The sequence below is a fragment of the Mangifera indica genome, chromosome 16 (genome assembly GCF_011075055.1).
Source record: "Mangifera indica cultivar Alphonso chromosome 16, CATAS_Mindica_2.1, whole genome shotgun sequence".
Lineage (NCBI taxonomy): Eukaryota > Viridiplantae > Streptophyta > Magnoliopsida > Sapindales > Anacardiaceae > Mangifera > Mangifera indica.
In genome coordinates this window covers 11,732,204-11,753,887 of record NC_058152.1, presented here as the reverse complement: position 1 = coordinate 11,753,887, position 21,684 = coordinate 11,732,204, and the positions used below count along the sequence as shown (strand labels likewise).

The window sequence follows — 21,684 nt, the reverse complement described above, 5'->3', positions numbered from 1 at the left end:
TGAATTAATATCAAGTTTTCCAGCTTCATTCCTAGGTATTCAAACTTCTAATGTGGTAGCCTGGTTCCTCAATTGTTTCAAACTGAAATTAGATATGACAGATGCTCTCCTGAATATTGAGAAAAACGCAGATGTGTGGTATGGCCGTCATGTAAGTCTATCTTGCTCTCTTTTTCTGTTTTCTTATGATGTCAATTCATTTTCTATAAATTTTGAATCTTCAAACTTTATAACTTTTAATATCCCATTCAAAAGGCTTAAAAATTAAATATGAGTATACATATTTCATTTTAAAAGTAAAAGACGTGTGGATTAAAATTTTAATTTATATAAACTTAACAAATAGCCCCACCCTTATAGTGTCTTGCCCATTTGAGATTTTTTGGGTGCATTTTTTGGTGCACTGTATTGGATTGCTCTAAGTCTTTAAAATTATATTAGACTGAATACGACAAGGTAGGGCTATTATATATAAATATTATATTGAATTAAACTATCCAAACAAGCATTGAACAAATTTGATGAAACAAGAATGTAAGTTTTGATGAAATAAAAAACAAAAAATCAAGAATAGGAAAGGAAAATTGAAAGCTTATGTGGAACTTCTACTTTTTTCATAACTCTCTATCCTTTATTATGGAATGATTTGTTTTGGTTGAAACTCATCGTTTTATGTTATTAGCCAAAAACCGCTATTTGTTTTAAGTCCATCATTTTATGAAAACTATTCTAACACCACAATAGTCTTCACAATTATATACAGATCCACCAATTTATAGTTTTCACACTTTTGTTCTCAATATACTCTTAAATATAACTTCTTTTATCCTTAACATGTCCCTTTAAACATGACTTACTTAGCTGACTCACTTTTCATTCTCATCATATCTTAAATTTAAATCTTATCATACAATTACATTTAAAATAAAGTTTTTTATTGTATAATACTCTTATACATATAAATTTGCTATTGTTAACTAAATAATTAATATATTTAATTATTTTTATTTGATATAATGAAATACTATGTAATCTTAATCTAAGACAAAGTTGATAATTCTTTAATCAAAATATTTTCTATTTTAAAATCTTACTTGAACTACTGATTTATGAATATAGAGTTTCATATGACAAAATATTAAAATATATACTATTAAATTGGGTTATATATGTGTCTGTACATCTCAAAGCAATAGAATAACTTAAAGAAGTGATGTACATGCAGGATTCTATATATCGTCGGCTAGATGTGCGCATTTGTTACCCTGGATGTGAAATTCCAAAGTGGTTTGATTTAAAAAGTAATGAATCTTTTATAAAGTGTCCAGAAGGTTGGGTCAATGATAACTTAATCGGTTTTGCCTTGTGTGTTGTTGTATCATTACAAGACTATCAACAAGTTGGAACTGTTAATGTTGGATTTCAATTGATTGTTAATGGAGAGAGCATTTTCTTTGGCCATTTTGTTGGATCGATAACATTTGAGGCTGAGTTTCTTGAAGTTGAGAAAGTTATTGAGTCAGATCATGTATTCATAAGTTTTAATTATGTTACCACATCCATGGAATTGCGCAAACTTAATTTGAATAGCCAGAGTGACATTGGGTTCTTTGTTGATCATTCAACTAAGAATGGTAGGGTTCAAAGCCCGGTGAAAAAATGTGGAGTGACTTTGTTGTATGCCAAAGATGACAATTTAAGAAGAGATGCAAGAGTGGACGAGATATGAGATTGAATTCTATAAATTGCTCTGTTAATAACTGTTTGAAGTATTGTCTAAATTGCTGCTAGAAACATGACAAAATAGATGGTTTGGCGAGATCATATGAAATTTTAGACAGATAGTCTCCTCATTCAGAAATATACAAGCGATGGACGTATTATGAACTGTAAGTTGGATTAAATTAAATGTCAAAAAAGATACACACACACACACACATATATATATTATGAAGCCTTGTTTTGTATAGTTTTTAATGGCCTCAATACATACTGGTAACTAGTAAACGTCTTTCTCATATTTATGCCCTCAAAATATGTGACAATGCCTAGGCATTTCTACTACATGGTAAGTGGACTCAAACAATGAATTTAATTTATTTATTTAGTCAAATTTTAACTTGCAAATCTTCTTTCAACTCTTTTCATTGACTTCTCATGTTCATTTAACTCTTTATCTAAAATAATAATTATTTTATATATATATATATATATATATATATATATATATTTTTTATGTTTTACATGTTAAACATTGTTATAAGGCATCCTTTAATTGTGGCCTATGGTTTTTTCTTAATTATTTCCCTTTTGTTTCAAAGATGTCTTGTATGTTTCAATTGGTTTATCAAGATTTTGTATATAACTCCACCTGTTAATGAACTTCACATGATTACGGTTTTTATCTTTTTATTAAAAAAAAAAAAAAGGGTTATACAGTGATCTCAACTCATAATCTACTAAAACTGATCTATTGTTGTTCAATTTGTCACATGTAGAAATAAAATAAGTCTATGCTGTTTTGGTATTATAATTATTATTGATGGAAATATTCATTGTATTTTACAGACTATTTTATGCGATTGACAAATATGTTGTACCATTGAAACCTGAAGATCCTCTTTTTACAGAAAATCAGAAGTAAGTACAAAGTCCATGAGCTCATTATATTAGGTCAGAACCGGTTGATAAGATTCCCTTTATGTTCACATGTCCTCTTTCATATGGTAAAACGATGGCTGATGCATTTAGTTAATGTTGACTTCTGAACTACTCGCTAACTTTCTGTCTACGCTGTGTAGTTCCCTGATGCTATTCAGTGTGCTGGTTTCTAGTTGAGTTCTCATGGCAGTTTTGTGGGAGAGAGCATGCACAATGATGGCAGAGTAGAGTTTGCATACTACAAAGAAGGTGCAATCGATCAAGTGTTAATCCATTTCAGTAATCAGATGGTGGTGTCATATAGTTTAGGCTTTAAGATTTTCTAAGATATTTACTATATTCTGTTTACTTTTTATACTTAATTATGCTATAGTGAGTTTTTAAACCATTTTAAAGGTCCTGGATTTGAACTAAAATTTATTATTATATGTACTTCACACATTATGTTAGCATTTGTTTTTTTATATAGAGAGGGAGAGGATATTGATATATCTCCTAAAATTTTATGTGAAATTTCTTAGATTTTATTATTTCTTAATTGACCCTTTTATATTTTGTTTTTATTCCACGTTGATCCCACTAAATTTTACTTTGGGTCTGCTACTATCGTCAAGTGATGATGAACTCTTACTTATATGTGTACTGGGTTGGGAATGTAGACGCAAATATTCCCTTCCCTCTTGGATGTTTAGAAAAAGAAGGGAATATAGGATGAAATAAAAATAGAAGCGACACTGCTATTTACTTTTTTTATCAAGAAATAAAAATAGAAGGGAATAAGGTCTTTAAAAAATCACCATTAAGTAATTCATATCGAATTTAACAATTGACTTGATGAAAAAAATCATATGAAACATCCTCTGTTATTGGAGAAGGTTTAATTGTTACTTAATTATTGTACATAAAATCGTAATATTTTGAGCAAATATGTGGAGTGATTTTATTTGTATGTCAAAGATGATGATTTGAAAAGATAAGCAAGATCAGTGGATAGAGACCAGAAGTTGAATACTGTAAGTTGCTCTTTTAATGACTGTTTGAAGTGCTATATAAATTGCTGTAAGGAACATGATCAGTGGGAGAATTTTCTGAGATCATATGAAATTTTAGATAGATGGTCACCTTATTCAGGAATATACTTGTTGCCTTTGGTTTTCTCGATGTTATTTCCCTTTGGCGTTTGATATATGATTTATCTGTGAAGCAGGAAAGATTGTAAGGAGAAGACTGTATCTAATTTAGTATCCGGTTCAAGCTTGCTCTGGGAGGTAGTTAAACGGAACCTGTTATCCTACTGTTAGGCGTCCAATGCTCATTAACGGAAGAAGAGGCACCTGTTATACAGTCGTTACTCGAAGTAACTGGTGATGTGCATGTTAGTTATCATGAAAGAAAATTAGTCTTAGAATTCCTCTGTTTTGATTTTAGATGTTAGTGACTGCCTGATTCTAATCATAAGTATGAAGACCAAGAAATGGAAAACCAGTATCTTGTTCTTGTTGCTGTTGCATTTAAATTAAAGCCTTTTTCTTTCTCAACTTATGATATTTGACTTTCATCGCTTAGATTGCTACATACTGCATCTGCTTTTCTCCTTTTGCACACTTACAAACAATTCATCTTCTGTTGATTTCATTTACAATAGATACAGCTTATTGTTAAATTGAAGTCTTCTCAGATCTGAATCAAATTAAGTCAGAACTTAACTATTAGAGTCTGTTGCTACTGTGTAAGTAGAGCAAGTTTCAAAGGTTTCCATGACTCGGGCTGTTATGCTTTGGAACTCAAGTCAATCTGATATCCTGCTAGGCTGATTTTGCTCCAGTTCAAATTTAGACCTCAAACTCAGATATCATTTATATCAATTTTGCACCTATTTGTCTTTATGGTTTTATCTTGCATGCTTTTTTATATCAAAAGCTAATGGAGCTGCATCCCATCTTAAGTTCGAAGGGCATGAACTCTCCGTTCACCCAATTTGTCACCCCAAGTAGATTTGGAATTTATGAGCCCATCCATCAAATTGCCAGATGGCGAGAAAACTTTAAAAGTAATGGCAATCCAAACACATCAACACCTATGATCGTTGAGGTGGATACAAAACTAGACACTCAGGTGCAAACTATTGACATTTACTCTACTTCTTCTGATAGGAGGGAGGTGGAACATTCTTGCCTTCCGACAAGTACGAACAAGAAGCAAGTAAACCTTTGGATAAGGTAAGTTCGATTGTGTTTCTGGTCATTTGTTTACCTCTGGTTCTTTTTTATATGAATTTTATTTGTGCTGGGTGGATGTATTTGTTAGTTGGATGAAAGATTTCCATTGAAAATTAGAAGGGTACACACTATTTTTCTCCTCCATGTTATCTTCCCCTCTTTTCCCCGCCATATTTTTCTAGTTCATTTTAGCTATTGTACATGTTTATTTGCATCTTCTGTTTTCAGCAGACTCACAAACACTTGTTCGGCTTCTTAGTCTTTGATCCTTGTTTCTTTGAAATTATTGTTGCTTTATGTTTGCCTAGTTGGCTGAAACTTCTGATATATAACACTTTTGTAAAATGGTTCATGTATTAATGCAATTAAGGTAGTTAGTGCATTAGTTCACGGGGACTTTTGGTCATAGCTCTGTGATCTTGTATATTTGTGTTTTCGGTTGTTGCAGTCTCTCAATCGATCAATTTTACCCATAGGTTGTCGGTAATTCTGTGCATGGTTTTTAAATAGATTAAATGATATTCCCTTCAAAATGAAGTGAGTCTTTTTCTTTGTTACAAACTCCTGCAGATACAAAGACGTCTTGAACAAAACCGTGGTGCTGCTCGTAAAAGCCGGTTGCAGAAAAAGGTATGATGAGGCCTACTTTGAAACAGATTTAGCATGCAACAAGTGCTTTAGAATTTTTTAGTTTGTGTTTTTTAACAGACCTGCGTTCAACAGCTAGAATCTAGTAGATTAAAGTTGGTTCAGTTGGAGCAGGAGCTTGAGTGAGCTAGACATCAGGTATTGAGAAGATTTACTATTTCTATTTCTTGCTTACTCGGTATTATGACACTAGAAACCCTTTCCCATCATTTTTCATTTACATTCAAATATTTGTACAGCGAATGCTACACTGCAAGGGTTTTATTTAGGTGGTGGAATAGAAGGTTCTCAGATGGGGTTCTCTCGACCTGTAAACCCAGTTTTGTCAAAGTATTGCTGAATTGCATGACTCTAATTGCATTTTTTCGGTATCTGAATCTCGGAACCAAGAGTGTGCAAATAATGTTAAGACAGTTTGTGAAATTTTGTTACTACTAGCTTACCACCACCAGTCATGCTACGCTCCTGCTATTTATTGTTTAATCGTGATCCCTTCAAAGCATGACTCCTGCGAGTTTTTCATAGTTTTGTTTCCTATATCATTTCAAGTGCTTGCAACAAGTACTTAAGAAAATTTATATCACCTCTTCATCCGCACTGAAGTCGTTGCTGTCCATAAATCAATTTCTCAAAAATGTTCCTGGCAATAGATTCCAGCCATCCATAAGCACAAGCGTCCAGCACTTCGCAAACTTGACACCTCCATGAAAAATGATGCTATGTATATAATCTCTGATGTGCTGAATCTGTTCTTTGAAATTTGACTTCCAGTAGTTCCTGTTGCTTATAGAATACTACTTTTTGTCATTTCATTTTCTTGCATTAAACAAAAAGTCTTCACCGAGGTTTGTGCTGGAATTGCAGCATTTGAGATGGAGTATGGACAATGGGTTGAAGAGCAAACAAGGCAAATTTGTGAACTGAGGTCTGCTTTGCAGGCCCATATTAGTGATATAGAGCTTCACATACCAGAGGAGGGTGGCTTGAGCCACTATTTTGAACTTTTCCGCATGAAATGTACCGCTGCAAAAGCGGATTTATATAATGTCTGACATGTGGAAGACAGCAGCTGAACGTTGTTCCTTTTGGATAGGAGGATTTCGTCCTTCTGAGCTTCTCAAGGTGATTCATGTTTCAATTTATTTAATAAGTGAAATAATTTGCTCCGTTGAAGGTGGTTATGGATAATAAGAAGAGAAGCCATAGGTTTGGGTTTTGTAATCCAAAATGTGTCTTGACGGTTTAAGAGCTCACAGACTATTTAATCAATTTCATATGCACATAAAGATACGCAACATCTCTAGTGTTTTATCGATATGAGATTTGTTTAGGAGTGTCACAATATTGCTCTTTCACACACATCTTAATTGAATTCTTTTCTAAGTCTTTCATCAAAGGTAGAATAACGCTGATTAATAGGCTGACATTGATAACAGGTTCTCATTCCTCATCTTGACACCTTGACCGATTCACAATATATGGAAGTTAATAATCTAAGACAGTCATGGCAGCAGACCGAAGATGCTCTGACTCTAGGCATGGAGTTATTGCAATCAACTCTTGCTGAAACTGTCACTGCCGGTCAACTGGTAGAAGGAGGTTACATCCCAAGGATACCTACTGCAACGGAGAAGTTGGAAGTTGGAAGCTCAAGTCAGCTTTGTGAACCAGGTAAGATTCTGCATCATTGCTCAATCAAGTATGGCTTTATTCTGGATTCTTCTGAAGTATTGCTGATCTTAACTTTCAATAGTTTCCTGTAACCCGTTTTCTGACCCATCACTTAGTTCTTTGTCAGCACATCTGATTTATATTGAGAAACTTTCTAATGAGTTGAATTTGCATTCCTCTGCAAAATCGAAGTTTTCTTCTACTTCTAACTGTTTATTAAAGCACTATGCTGCTTGCATGGAAAATAACAAGCTGATGACTGAGTTATTATTCTGGCCAAAATTCTGCAAGCCCAAGATGCCAGACAAATCACACCTATTTTAAACATCTTCTTGGCATTGAATTCATTATTTTGGTGATTTTTTATTTTTATTTTTTTGCATTCATGATTCGCATCAAATATCATTTTTGTTATGCTCTGAAAAACTGTAGTTTTTTTTTTCTTGAGTGCTTCGCTTTTCTGCTAACTTAAGTGTGGTTACAGAATCTAATATGGATCTTAGCTTAACATGGTTCTTTAAATTTCAGGTTTGTATGATCTGATCTATGTTAGTTTTACTTGGAACATCTTGACATCTTACCAACTTTATAAGCTCTTGCCCGAACAGGTTGATCGTCTTCGCCAAGAAACATTACAGCAGCTGTCTTGTATCCTAACAACTTGCCAGGCTGCTCGAGACTTGCTTGCACTAGGAGAGTACTTCCAATGCTTAAGAGTTTAGAGTTCAATTTGGGCCACCTGTCCTCGCAAACCTGCCTAATCTTATACCAGAAAAAATCAACAAGCTTAATCTCTCCGGAAGATCATCATTGCTGGAACTTCGTTTCCCAATCAAAGTTAACTCTGGACATTGTTGTTACAAACATAATCTGCATACTTTAAATTGCTGACATTTTTGAAGCTGCCACAAGTGTCCTGAGAAATTGTAAATATAAATAGTCTTATTACCTGGACGAAGTTAGGTTTGTAAGTGAACCAATTTTCGATGCATGATGTTCATTTTTATCAACTTTTAAAGCATATATTTAGGGTTTATGTTTTTGGGGTATCGTTGCAATGTTCTTGTGTAAATTTTTACAGGCCAACAATCTTCGTACTCCATTTGTTGTCAAGTAAACTATGTATTGTACAAGATCTTGTGTTTTTGGAATTTGAAAAGATATTTGATTATGAAATACCAATGTATGTTAATAAAGATTTAGTCATTGTACTTGGTGGAAGAATAATTGCATCTTTGTATGTAAATTTATTTCGATATCTATAGATTCATAAATTCTTTAAATAAGTGTATATAAGAGAGTAGTATTTTCATAAAGACGAGAAAAGAAGAATAAACTAGTTTTCTGTATTTTATTTGCTGCTTCTTTACTATGTTTGTAGAGTTTATCATACCTTTACAAGGAGTATGATAGCATGAATCATACTTTTACAAGGAGTTCTTCGATTAAAAATGTAAAGTAGCCAATTTTCTAATTATTCACTTAAATTTAACTTTTTTAATATCAAGCTTGGGATAACAAGTTTAATTATTTAATAACAAAAATTAATTTGTCTCTTTAATAAAAAAAAGCGATAATTTGATCTATCTAATTTTTGTGATTTTGTCATTTTTCTTCTCTATCAAATATGGTTATTGGTACCAAATGAGAAATTGCTGAGTTTATGATAAAGAGTTTTTGTTGTGAATTTGCAAGAGATTCTAAAAACATAATGACTCATGAGTATGCAATATTTTAAAATTGGTTAAAATTGTGATATTTTTAAGAGTTGAAGTGATAAATTTTTTTAAATGATGAATACATATTAATAATTTAACATTTATATAAAGTGTTAATATCAATTGTGTAATTTTAATATAATAGGTGAAAATTCGGCTGTAGTCATTTGGCCGAAATCAATAAAATATAAAAAGACAGCCAACTTGTTTGCCCAAAAAAAAAAAAAGCAAAGTAGAAATCAAAAGGCAGTCTAATGCTCATGGGTCAAAAAGTCCAAGTGGAAAAGGTGAAAGACAGGGCATTTTCCAGAAAACAGATGAAGGTGAAAAAGAAAATGCTCGTAAATGTGAACAACTATTGTGTCTCTCGAATATACAATTGATGTACCACTGGCGCATGTGTATTATTGATGGAATGACTGTTCTATCATTTGAAATGGTTGTTTTATCTTGTTTATATAGACACATCTTTATACAATGAATAACACTATATGTATAAATAATGAATATGAACTTTTACATAAATAATGATATATTATTATGTAATTAAATATTATTTTATTTTTAATTTAAAAACATTCAGTCGTATGGTTGCATGTTTGCGTTTGTGCATATGTTGTGTTCATTATTTGTGTATAGAATTTTGTTGTTATGCAACATGGACTAAGTCTTTGGTGATTTATTAATACATATCGATACTCAATCAAAATACTCACTTAGCCAATGCATTCTAGAAAAAGAAGAGTCTCTTCTTTCTTTCTAACTACTCCTACTGCTCCGTGTGGATAACTTGGTGTTGTCTTACCCTTGGTTAAATAGCAAAAGACTTCTCAAATTCACTTCAAAGAGAAAGAGCCACCAAACATGAGTAATTAAATTCCACACACCTTCTTTACCTTTGAATACATATTGTAGCCCAATATTTTGATCTTGGTTATGTTTACGGTGAATATCATTATTGTTAAAATTTTGTTTACTATTTCACTGCATTATGGTTTATTCTTTTAGAGTGATATGACATCTATAAACAAACATTACTAACTTTTCTTTAGCTCTCTAGGCTTCATTCTTTGGAAATGGTAGCCTTGTTTGTTTGCCAAGTTGGCAGGCCTCACATACTACATCAATTTCATGCATCATTATCTCTTTTATGTATGTGACTAAGTCTAGCATTATGATAATGCCCCAACCTTTTGTGCCATAACATGGTTTCATCAATTGAGTTAGTGAGAGCTTGTGTGTTTGTTTTATTCAAGTCAAGTGGAAAGCTTCTCTGTTTCATCTCTAGAATCATCACTTCCACTCTATTTGGATCATACATTACACACATTTTATTTTAAAATTGTAGACAGTAATTCTTCTCTAGCATTTGTCCTATACTCAACAAATTTTGTGCAATATTAGGTTAAAAAAAAAATCATGAATGGTTTCAATACTTGATGGAGTGTTTATTGTAATAGTGCTTATGCTCTTCACTTGAAAAAACTTTCAATTTCCTATTTTTACTGCAGAGACATGGCTTTTCTTCGAATCGAGGAAAAGACTCTCATTAGCTATCATATGGTTTATGCAGCCACTGTTTAGCAACTAAGTTTGTGAATATGCTTAAGCTTCATAACAACTTATAGTGAACAATTACTCCTCTAGCTGTTGTTCCTCTCATTATTGCCCTTCCACCACTTAAGCTTGTTGTTAAGTAAACTTTCCCTTATTTTTGCAAACTTTTTCAATATGGCCAAATTCTTTGCAGACTCTACATTGTATTCTAGGTCTGAACTAGTAGTGTCTTTCTACATGGTTAGTTTTTTGTAATGAGGACATGGTGGAAATCTTCCTCTTTTCCCTTTTTGCTTATTGTCATAAACTTATTTCTTTTCTTTCTTTGTGAAATGCTGTTTATTAGAGCTTGATACAACTTGATGCCTTCCTTTTTGATTTGCTTTTAGGGCTCCTTTTGTTGCTGCTCTTGAAAGCTTTCCTTTGCTCAATAAGTTTGAGAGCTCTTAAATGGTCATTTTTGTCATGCCCTTAAAGTCTTCAAGAGAGGAAATTTTGGCCTTAAATTTCCCAAGTAAGATCACAAGAACTTGCTCAACTATCTTGCTTTCAGGTATCTCTTCACCAAGCAATGCTAATTGATTGACAACTTTCATAAGTCTGTTAATATACTCTTTCACAGCTTCACTCTCTTTCATTTTCAACAATGTAAACTCCCTCTTCAAGTTAAATATTTGCATTTGCTTTGACGTGTCACTACCATGAAACTTCAATCTTAGCTTATCCCAAGCTTCTTTTGTTGTCTCACAAGTCATTAGTCTTGCAAAAATCGCATCAATGACAACTGAATGTATGTAAGAAAGTGTTTTATATACCTTTTGGCAACTTTCTTTTAATGGTATTTGATTTGGTTTACTGTTAGGTTATCTGGGAAAGAAACTGGTTCCTTCCTTATCTTAATAGCATCCTAAAGGTCAAAAGCTCTCAAGTAGGCGTTCATTTTAACTGACCATATAGGGTAATTTTCTATAGAAAAAACTGGAGCTGCACCACCAGTGAAGTTGCTTGATGCCATCAGTTTCTTGTCTCTGAACTCGATGTTTTTTTCATAGCACTTTGGTTTTTCTTCAACCATTCTTCTCTGCTATACAAGCCCTTTGATAAGAATAAAGAGCTTTGATACCAGATTATTGGTTTTAGTTTGTGCAATGAGTTTTTAATGAAAAAAAGAGAAAACGCTAATGTTGCTGCTAAAAATGTTTTTGTTGCAAAAGTTCTTACTTCTTTTCATTACTTTTTCTGAATAAATATTACATGACTTAGCTTACAAAAAGTTAGAAAATCAGTTACTGTTCAAATGGATTTAAGCATAGCCATTGACTTAAACTAACACATATTAACTTGTGTCAAACCTTTACCTAACACACCTAAAATTATCAACTTTACAAAAGCACAAGTTAATTACAAAAGCATTACATCATAGTTACCAGGAAAATGCTGTCGTTATGCCACATCAATGTTAAAATTCCAACTCAGCTTCCAACTACTGCTAGTTCACTCCAGCACATCAAAAACCACGCAATGAGACATGATATTTATGTGGTTTTATCCCCGAAACCTAATATGGTTTTGGGTCTTTCCCACCCCAAAACCTAACTTAAGGGGTCAGAATTTCTCTTGCACTTATACATCCACACCAAACTTAATTTTCAGTGAATGTATTATTCTCAACAAAGAATAATAGCAAGTTTACAGCAGAATTAAACAACAACCAATATCATTTCATAGCCTACAAAATCAAATAGCAGCAACACATGGCAATAACCATATTAACACATAATTAATTAGTAGTGCGTAAAATGACCCAATTCCAAGCAATAAAATCCAAAGAACATCAAAATTAAAGTCAAGGGAATTTGTATCTGCACGCCTAGTTGCCAGCCTATCATTAGCTTGCTTGAGATGAAGCCAACCTGAAAGCACATTGAGTAGCATTGAAAAGAAGACACATCAACATTTTGGAATAGAGAACTACAGAGCATAAAGCACGAATGTAAATTGCAGAAAGTTAGCAGAGTAGTTCATAAGGCAACATAAAGTAAGCTTTACCTTGAAACCATTAAACTGTTATGTAGGGAGCCACAACATCTATAAAGAATACCATAGAAAAAAGGTTCCGAGATTGGAGAACAAGCTTAGGAAAACAAGCTGCCCTAGAAATGAAGAAAATTTCCTTTGAAAGCAATGCCTGTTGTATTAAATTTGCACAACCATCAGCTATCCCTTTACCATATTAAAAAGAGTTATGAGGACATAAAGGGAATCTTATCAACATGTTTTGACCTAATATTATGAGCTTAGGGATTTTGTACTTACATCACCTTTTCTGTATGAACATTTCAACCTTCAAGCTTCTTTGTACACAATATATTTCTTAAGCTCAGAACATATTCTGTAAAATAAAATGAATATTTCCTTTAATAATAACAATAACACCAATAACAACATAGCCTTATGTAATTTCTACATATGACAAATTGAACCACACAAGACCATTTTCCATGGATTATGGGTTGAGATCACTGTATAACCATTCTCTCTAAAATAAAAAAATAAAAATAAAAATCTTGATTATGTGAATTTTATTGACACATGGAGTTTCTAACAAAATCCTGATAAACCAATTTAAACATATAAGACATTTTTCATGCTAAACATATAAATCATATATTTCAAATGAAAGGGAAATAACTAGAGGAAACAATTAAAGGATGCCTTACAAAATGTTTATTATTATTAGTTAAAGGAAGAACAGAAGTCAATGAAAAGAGTTGAAAGAAGATTTGACAGGTTAAATTCAATATTTGAGTCCACTAACCATACAGAAGAAATGACAAAGCAACCACTTTTTATTAGGGCACAACTATGAGGAAGATGCTTACTACTTACTAGTATGTGTTGAGGACATAAAATTTACAATACACACACACACATATATATATACATAATGTTTTTTATTTTTTCTAATGTTTTGGACATTTTTTTTAATTCAACTTACAGTTCATGTATCATCCATTGCTTGTATATTTCTGAATGAGGAGACCATCTATTTAAAATTTCGTACGATCCTTGTAAACTCCCCCATTGGTCATGCTCCTCGCAACAATTTAGACAGCACTTCAAACAATCATTAATAGAGCAATTTATAGTATTCAATCTCTTGTCTCTGTCCACTCTTAGATCTCTTCTCAAATCATCATCTTTGGCATACAATAAAGTCACTCCGCATTTATTAACGAAGGATATAACATTGCCATTCTTAGTTACATGTTCAACAAAGAACACAATGCTACCCTCGCTATTCAAATTAAGTGTAAGCAATTGCAAGGACATTATACTATAATCATAACCTACAAATACATGATCTGATTCAATAACCTCACCCTTCAATCCTTTTGATATGAATAATCGGCCAGAGGAAATAATCTCTTCATTAACAGCCAGACTAAATCCAACTCGGATAATTCTAAGTTGTTGATAGTCTTGTAATGATACAACAACACACAAAGCAAAACCAATTAAGTTATCATTCAGCCAACCAGCTGGAAACTCTATGAAAGATGTATTACTTTGTAAGGCAAACCACTTTGGAATTTCACTTCCAGGGTAACATATGCAGGCTTTTGCAAGAGAAGTTGTCCCTCGTGTTTTGTTGTCCTGCATGTCCATCACTTCTTTAAGTTTCTATATTGCTTTGAGACACACACACACACACATATATACACACATATTTAACCCCATTTGAATAATACTAGATATTTAATATTACGTCGCATGAAACTCTTATATTCATAAATCAGCAGTCCGAGTAAAAATTCCATATAGAAAATATTTTGATTACTGAATTATCAACTTTGTCTTAGATTATTCTTTATTATTAATTAGATAATTTTAATATCTAGTAATGTTTTATCATTTTATATGCATTAGAATTTATCACAAATTAAAGTTCCTGATCAAGACTACCTAACATTTCATTAGATCAAATAAAAAAATTAAATATATTAATTATTTAATTAACAATAGTAAAATTTTACGTATAAGAATATTATATAATTAAAAAACCATATATTAAATGTAATTCTGTATAATATAATTTAAAGTTAAGATATATTGAGAATAAAAGTGAGTCAACTAAGGAAGTTATGTTTAAAGGGAGACATTGAGAATAAAGGGAGTTGTATTTTAGAGTACACTGAGAATAAAGGGAGTTGTATTTTAGAGTACATTGAGAATAAAAGTGTGAGAACTGCAAAGTGGCGGATTTGTTTGTAATTGTGATAAATATTATGGTGTTATAAAAGTTTTCATAAATTGATGAACTTGCCTTCTCATTAAAACAAAGGATGAGTTTTTGTTATTAATGTAAAACGATGACTTTAAACCAAAACTAATCATTTCATAACAAAGGGGAAAAAGTTATGTAAAATGTAGAAGGTTTGATTAGGTTTTCATATCCCTTTCTTGTTCTTGATTTTTTGTTATCTCTTTCACCAAATCTTCATTCTTCATTCATTAGATTTGGGTTTCTCTCAAATCATCTAGTGTTCATGCATTTAATGATTGATGAGGTAGGTGAGTTTTGTATGCAGTTTTTGTTATGAATTTGAATTGACATGGACCCTAAATGGCGTCACTTGCAATAGTTGTAATTTGGAAACAAATTGTTAAAAGATGTTGTGTAACAAATTTTCAAAATAGAATGAAATTAACTATTCATTATCTTCTTCATTCTCTCCTTAGCAAGCATTAGTTTGAAATTTTCACCAACCAAAAGTAAATTGATCTTATAGAGGAAAGGGTAGTGACAAGACTAAGCTAAAAGGCATTCTAAGGTTGATCCATGAAGCTTGAATTTCTAAGTTCAAAATAGTGGACATTGACAATTTGCTTTTGCAAGCTGAATATTTCTTTGAGGTAGATGAAATAGCTCCAAAAAACTTGGATAAGGTGACACCTCTTCACCTAGAGTACAACACCCATAGGTAAGCCCAAAGACACTTTCATCATTTTCTCTATCTTGTTATGAATTAAGTTCTCTAATAGGGATGGTCGTTCACTATAAGGGTAATGTTTGTCCATGCTTTGAAGGGCAAAAATGTCATTTCACATTAAACACATGAAAATGATGGTAAAAAAAGCACACACCCACGTAATCAACAAATTTGAATTTCTAGATAAGGATGAGTTTCATAACAATTTGAAAATTGTCTTTATTGAGTAACGCCACACTCGTGCATGTGTAGAGAACATATGACTGTGTGTCATGTTTGACAGGCAAAATAAAAAAAAGCATAAGGCCTGATGTGCATTATTTTGCACTCATATTTTTTACAGTCAAATAGTAGCCACGAAAAGAGAAAGAGAGAGTGACCAAAAGAGTCTTGGGAGGAGGATAGGATCAATGGAATCACCACAACCATGTGAAGAATTGTTTGATTGCCAGAGAAAAAGTAAGTATGCTAGTCTTTTTGGCTAGTCAGTTAAGAGAAAAAAAGTCTTTTTGCCAAAGAAAAAATAAAGAGAGTTATGTTTAAGGAGAGATGTTGAGAATAAAAGTAGGTTAACTAATGAAGCTATGTTTAAGGGGAGATGTTGAGAAAAGAGAGAGTTATGTTCAAGGGGAGATGTTGAGAATAAAAGTGTGAGAAGTGCAAAGTGGTTGATTTGTTTGTAATGGTACTTAAGTGTCAGAGTTGCAAAGTGGTGAATCTGATTGTAATTAAATCAAAACGGTGAGTTTTGTTTAAAACTCATACTTTCCTTATAGCACAAACAGGAAGAAGAAAACCGAACCACTTTATTCAAGACACTACAAGGGTAGGTCTATTTGTTAATTTTATAAAAATAAAAAATTTTAATCCACACGTCTTTTACTTTTAATATGAAATATATGTATACTCATTTAATTATTTAGTCTTTTGAATTATAAATTTTGAAGATTCAAATTTTATAAGAATCGACATCATAAGAAAACTAAGAAAGTGAGAGAGATAGACTTACTATAAGGCGATACCACACATCTGCATTTCTCTCAATATTTAAGAGAGCATCTGTCACATCAAATTTTAGTTTGAAACAATTGATGAAGTCGATTCCTTCCATTGAATCCCGCATACTTAGGAATATGGCTGGTAAACCTGATATTGATTCAAGAGATATGCAATTCTTTGCTTCCATACGTAGTAAGTTGCTTGGAAGCTTTGACAAAGATTTAAGCCTCTGACAATTTCTTATATAAAGCTCTTGCAACTTAGAAAGGTCTTTGATGCTCACAGGCAAGCTCTCAAACTTGTTTTGATCAAGATATAAATATTCTAATGAGAGTAATTCACCAATATTGTTAGGTAAAACTTCGATGCAACAATCAATCAGGTTTAGCTTTGTCATCTTTTGGAAGACTGATAAATGGATGAGTGGGATACTTGATCGGTTTTGCATCTTACATTTTGCAAAAGACAATGTCTTAAGGTTGATCAAACTTGTTACAAATGTTGGTATATTTGCTAAAGCAATTTCCTCTAGTTCAAGTTCCTCCAAGGTCGTTAAAGTTCCCAGGTCATTTGGCAATCTGTTGAGTTTGGTACAACCCGAGAGATAAAGACATTTAAGAGATTTCAACTCATGAATACTCTCAGGTAACCTCTCAAGTCTTGAGCATTTTCTAAGACTCAATTTTACTAGTCTATATAGATGCTCTATTGATAGCAATTCTTTTATTGAAGTTCCATTCAGATATAACTTTTCAACTGTACAAGGGAGATATGGAACTGTCTTGAGATTTGAGCAATTGGAGAGATTAACTTCTTGAAGAGATTTCCAATAAACATTGATTGGAAGATTATCAAAGCCTTTGCAGCCTTGTAGATTCAGGATAATAAGTTTATGGAGATTATGAATAGATGAGAAACTTTCAAGCAAATTTATACAATCTTCCAGAATCAAGCTCTCAAGATTTGGGATAAGTGAAAAATCTGGCATTCTGCATAGACGCTTAGAGTGACTGAGATCAATATGTTTCAAATTAACAAGTTTCTGCAACAAAAAAATAAAAATAAATGTATTAAAGCAACATATTTAACGTAAACGTATTTACAATTTAGGGGGGGGGGGGGGGGGGGGGGGGGGGAATGTAGCAATATAAAAGCTAACATATACCTGATTACCAGTCCAAAGTTTTTTAACTTTGCTATAGCGCATGTAAAGTGCGACAAGGTTCTTTGGATTAAAATTGGGTGGCAATGATTTGGTAGGATATTTATCCCAGCAAAAGTACCTTAGCTCAGAGAAATTAAATTTAAGGACCTCAAAACCATGCACCTTCTTTTCATCCTTGGACCTATGTTTTTTCAGTAATCTTATGTTATGGCACAATGCAGAGGAATCAGATTCAAACACCTTGTTTTCAGGTTCGGACCCATAAAATTCCAAGAATCGTAGGTTTTGCATGTTGTTGAAAGCTTTGTGATTTAAATGCAACTCTGCTACTTTTGACATATCCAAGCGTATACTTCGAATTGCTCTAGTTCCCTGATAATCAAGAGAATATATATTGATTAAAAGTCAGTTTGAATTTGATTAATTACATCAATTCTTGAGTAATTTACTCCGAAATATCATGTATATTATCTTTTCAATTTTCCTTTTCAAAAAGTGCAAATATAAGAAATGTAAGAAATGTGCCATTATTATCCAAGAACAATTAAATTTATATATTATTATTTCTCATGTATAAACTAGAAATAGAAAATTAGTGTTTTGGCTCTTACCGTATTATACTTCAATACTGAAAAAATATCCTCATAATCCCACAACCGACTACGTTTGCCAGGATCATCAATTGATTCTTGTTGAACAATTGCTCTACCCATTTCTTCAAGTAAATCATGCATTGTTATAGTGTCAAATGAAGTAATTATTAGAGACCTTTCAATGAGAACATTTATATAAATGTGAGAGTCCAAGTCACGAGCATTTAAGATTGCTTCTATAAGATCTCTTTTATAACCTTTAAAGAAACATGCAATATCCAAAAATATGTCCTTTTCTCTATCATGTAAACCTTCATAACTTACTTTTAGCACCTTCTGAATATCCCCGTAAGTATTAATACTTTTCAAGTTTTTCAGCGCACTTTCCCATTCTCTCTTTGTTCGCTTAAATAGAAAGGAACCTAAAACTTTAAGAGCTAGTGGAAGACCTTCAACACATGCTACTACACTTGTTGATAGCCCAATGTAATCTTCTGCTGGGTTGCTTTCTCTAAAGGCATATTGGGTAAAAAGTTGAAAAGCTTTATCAAAAGCTAATCCTTTCATCTCATGTATATGATGCACTCCACAATTTGCTAGCACTTGCTTATCCCTTGTCGTTATGATTATCCGACTTTCTGAATTCAAGTAGTCAAAAACTTCCATTAAAAAATCCATTTGTTTTAAATTTGCAGTTACATCATCAAACACAATCAGAACTTTCTTACGGCTAAGTCTTTCTCTTGGGAAGATGAATCCAATATTGGGATGTATATCCCCTAAAAGTGCATGACTGAGTTTTTGGTGCATGTCATTTAATCCCCTACTTTTCTCTAATTCTTCTCTAATATTTTCAATGAAATAAGAAGCTTCAAATTGCCCAAAGATTTTGTTGAATATAGTAGTAGCAAGAGTAGTCTTACCTATGCCCCCAATGCCCCAAATTCCTATTTTGCAAACACCCTTTGTACATAATAAATTTTCAATCTCCTCAATTGATGAATCTAATTCAACTAGGTTATTGGAGTGAATTATTGAGGAGTCGTAGTCCAATCTTCTCAAAATTTCATCAACAATATTATTTACAAGTGATGCTTCATTCCTAAAAAGTAAAAAAGATAAAAAGGACACTAAATGAGATGATAAATAACGATATAAGGAAATATAGAATAACTTCAATGCTATTCTGTTTCTTGTGACTATTCATTGAATAAAATTTTTAAAATGTGTCATGACATAAAAAATTAAATACTCAGTGGCACAAAATTTTGGATTCAAATATAATAGATCATCACCATCCATATCCTAAACACTTACAAAACTTATCAATGGTCAAATTCAATTCATGGAAAAATGAATTACTCAGTATAATCCAAAAGAGAAATTTATAAACAGATTATGGTTACAAATATATGATTTCAATTATAAATTAAGGATAGAAATAGAAATATCATATATTACGCTTTTCAAGCAGATAAATAAATTTAATGTTACCTGTAGTTCTTTGAATCAAAACCAGATAGGTTGGCTGCGTCCCTCAAAGCAGTCCTCCATCTCTGCAACATCTCCAAATCATCCATAAAACGCTTTTCCAGCTCACCAAATGCAATCCCAAAATCTCCTCTTTGATTCCTGACATCAGATGGATCTACTTCATAGAAGACCGGTATTACGATCTGATCATACTTGTTCTTACATTTAATTATCACTTCAAGTTCTTTGAGACACCATCTAGAGGCAGGGTAGCCTTTAGAGAAAATGATAACCGAGATCTTTGAATTTTCAATTGCCTTCAAGAGAGATGGGGAAATTTCCTCTCCTCTGATAAGATTATCATCAATGAAAGTTTTAATTTTTTTCTGACAAAAGGCTTCATATAGATGACTGGTAATCTTTTTCCGGGTGTCCACACCGCAGAAACTAAGGAAAACCTCATACTCTATTTTAGGAGTGATGGAAGAAGAAGAAGAGGCCATTAACTGCAAGAGAAGAGAGGCACCTCGGATAAACAAAGAAAGCTAATTGAGTAATTGAACTATATTCCACAATATCTAAGTATTTCTCACTGTACATTTCCACTCTCATCTCTTTTCTGGGAAGATGCCCTGCATTTTTCTTTTTTGCTTTATCTGTTTTCCCGGAAAATATGCCGTGTCTTTAGTCTTTGTCATCCGTGAACATTAAGCTGTCTTTTGATTCTACTTTCATTTTATTTTCGAGCAAGTGGCCTTGCCTTTTCTTTTTTAATCGTTTTTCGGCCAAATGATATGTCCCACCCAAGTTTTAAAGAAACAACAAATTTACATCCTTCAAGTTATAAAAACTAATTAAATTCTCATCCTTCATACCCTTTTATTAATGAATCTGACAAGTTTTTTTAAATCACTATTTTACTCTTTTTATTAAAAATTATAAAATTGATATCAACATTTAATATAAATATAAAGAGAGAGAGAGAGAGAGTGAGAGAGTATATCAATATAGCTCCTACAATTTTATTTGACATTTCTTATATTTCATTATTTTTCAATTGAATCTCTTATAAATTGTTTTCATTCAACCTTGATCCCATTAAATTTTATCTTTGGGTCCACCATATGGCAAGAGATGATGAACTCTCACTTAAAAGTGTTTTGGGGTGGGAAAGTAGATGCAAATATTCCCTTCCATCTTGGATGATTAGAAAAAGAAGGGAATATAGAACAAAATAAAAAGAGAAGCAACAATGCCATGTACCTTCCTAATCAAGTTATACTATTATAGTCTAGATTTTATGATATGAATTAATTATTTGTTAATAAGGTCTTTAAAAAAATTATTATTAAGTAATTCAAGTTGAATTTAGCAATTGCATTGATTAAAAAAGAAAATCATGTGAAACATCCTTTATTCTCCGAGAATGTTTAATTGTAACATAATTTTTTAATGTAAAATCATAATATTTTGATCAAACATGTGAAGTGACTTTGTTGTATGTCAAAGATGATGAAAAGATAAGCAAGTGGAGTGACTTTGAGGATTCTTCCGTCTTTCTCTGGTTTTTGTTATTAATGTATTTTTATTATCTTCTTCTTCGCCTTCTTTCTTTAAGATGTCCTTACACGGGTTCCATAAAAGACTATTTAGTATATAATCAACCGGTCAACTTGTTCCATTTCATTTGAGTGACTAATAACTAGATAGAAGAACAAAGATTGTGGGTGCTTCGACCAATGCGGGACTAGGCCCAACTTCCTGGCTTTGCCCAGTGGAGTTATGGTCAGATCAACTAAAACTACTCAAGTAATGATGGAGCTGTATATGGAATTAGTGGGTTTGGGGATAAGAGCATGAAGGCACTTGCGTTGAAGAAGAGAGCAGAGAGTGAGTTTGAGATGGGTGACTTCGAGGAGGCTGAGGGATTGCTCACAGGTACAGTTTTTATTGGGGGTGGAAATAAAATTTTTAAAAGGCCAAACG

The 21,684-nt window shown here is 32.4% G+C and overlaps 1 protein-coding gene and 1 pseudogene across 1 annotated transcript; one reads left to right on the top strand and one right to left on the bottom strand.

Moving 5' to 3' along the window:
* The first annotated feature begins 3,447 nt into the window (after positions 1 to 3,447).
* Positions 3,448 to 8,309, top strand: LOC123199228 (annotated as a pseudogene).
* Positions 8,310 to 12,112: 3,803 nt separating this feature from the next.
* Positions 12,113 to 20,303, bottom strand: LOC123198804 (disease resistance protein RPP2B-like). Its single transcript, XM_044613585.1, has 8 exons — positions 19,720 to 20,303; positions 18,244 to 19,327; positions 17,633 to 18,004; positions 16,478 to 17,509; positions 13,473 to 14,131; positions 12,791 to 12,866; positions 12,524 to 12,662; positions 12,113 to 12,387 (listed from the first exon to the last, which is right to left on the bottom strand). Exons 1-6 carry the CDS (start codon positions 20,199 to 20,201, stop codon positions 12,821 to 12,823), a joined length of 3,675 nt encoding a protein of 1,224 aa, XP_044469520.1. The 5' UTR covers positions 20,202 to 20,303; the 3' UTR covers positions 12,113 to 12,387; positions 12,524 to 12,662; positions 12,791 to 12,820.
* Between the last annotated feature and the right edge of the window lie 1,381 nt (positions 20,304 to 21,684).

What these genes read in the sequence shown, in the direction of transcription:
- LOC123198804 (XM_044613585.1), bottom strand. Translation starts at nt 20,201, where the DNA reads ATGGCCTCTTCTTCTTCTTCCATCACTCCTAAAATAGAGTATGAGGTT. An exon ending in AACTTTGGACTGGTAATCAG is followed by an intron (nt 17,510 to 17,632) that starts GTATATGTTAGC and finishes TTTTTGTTGCAG; the next exon opens with AAACTTGTTAATTTGAAACA. An exon ending in ATGTGTGGTATCGCCTTATA is followed by an intron (nt 14,132 to 16,477) that starts GTAAGTCTATCT and finishes ATGGACATGCAG; the next exon opens with GACAACAAAACACGAGGGAC.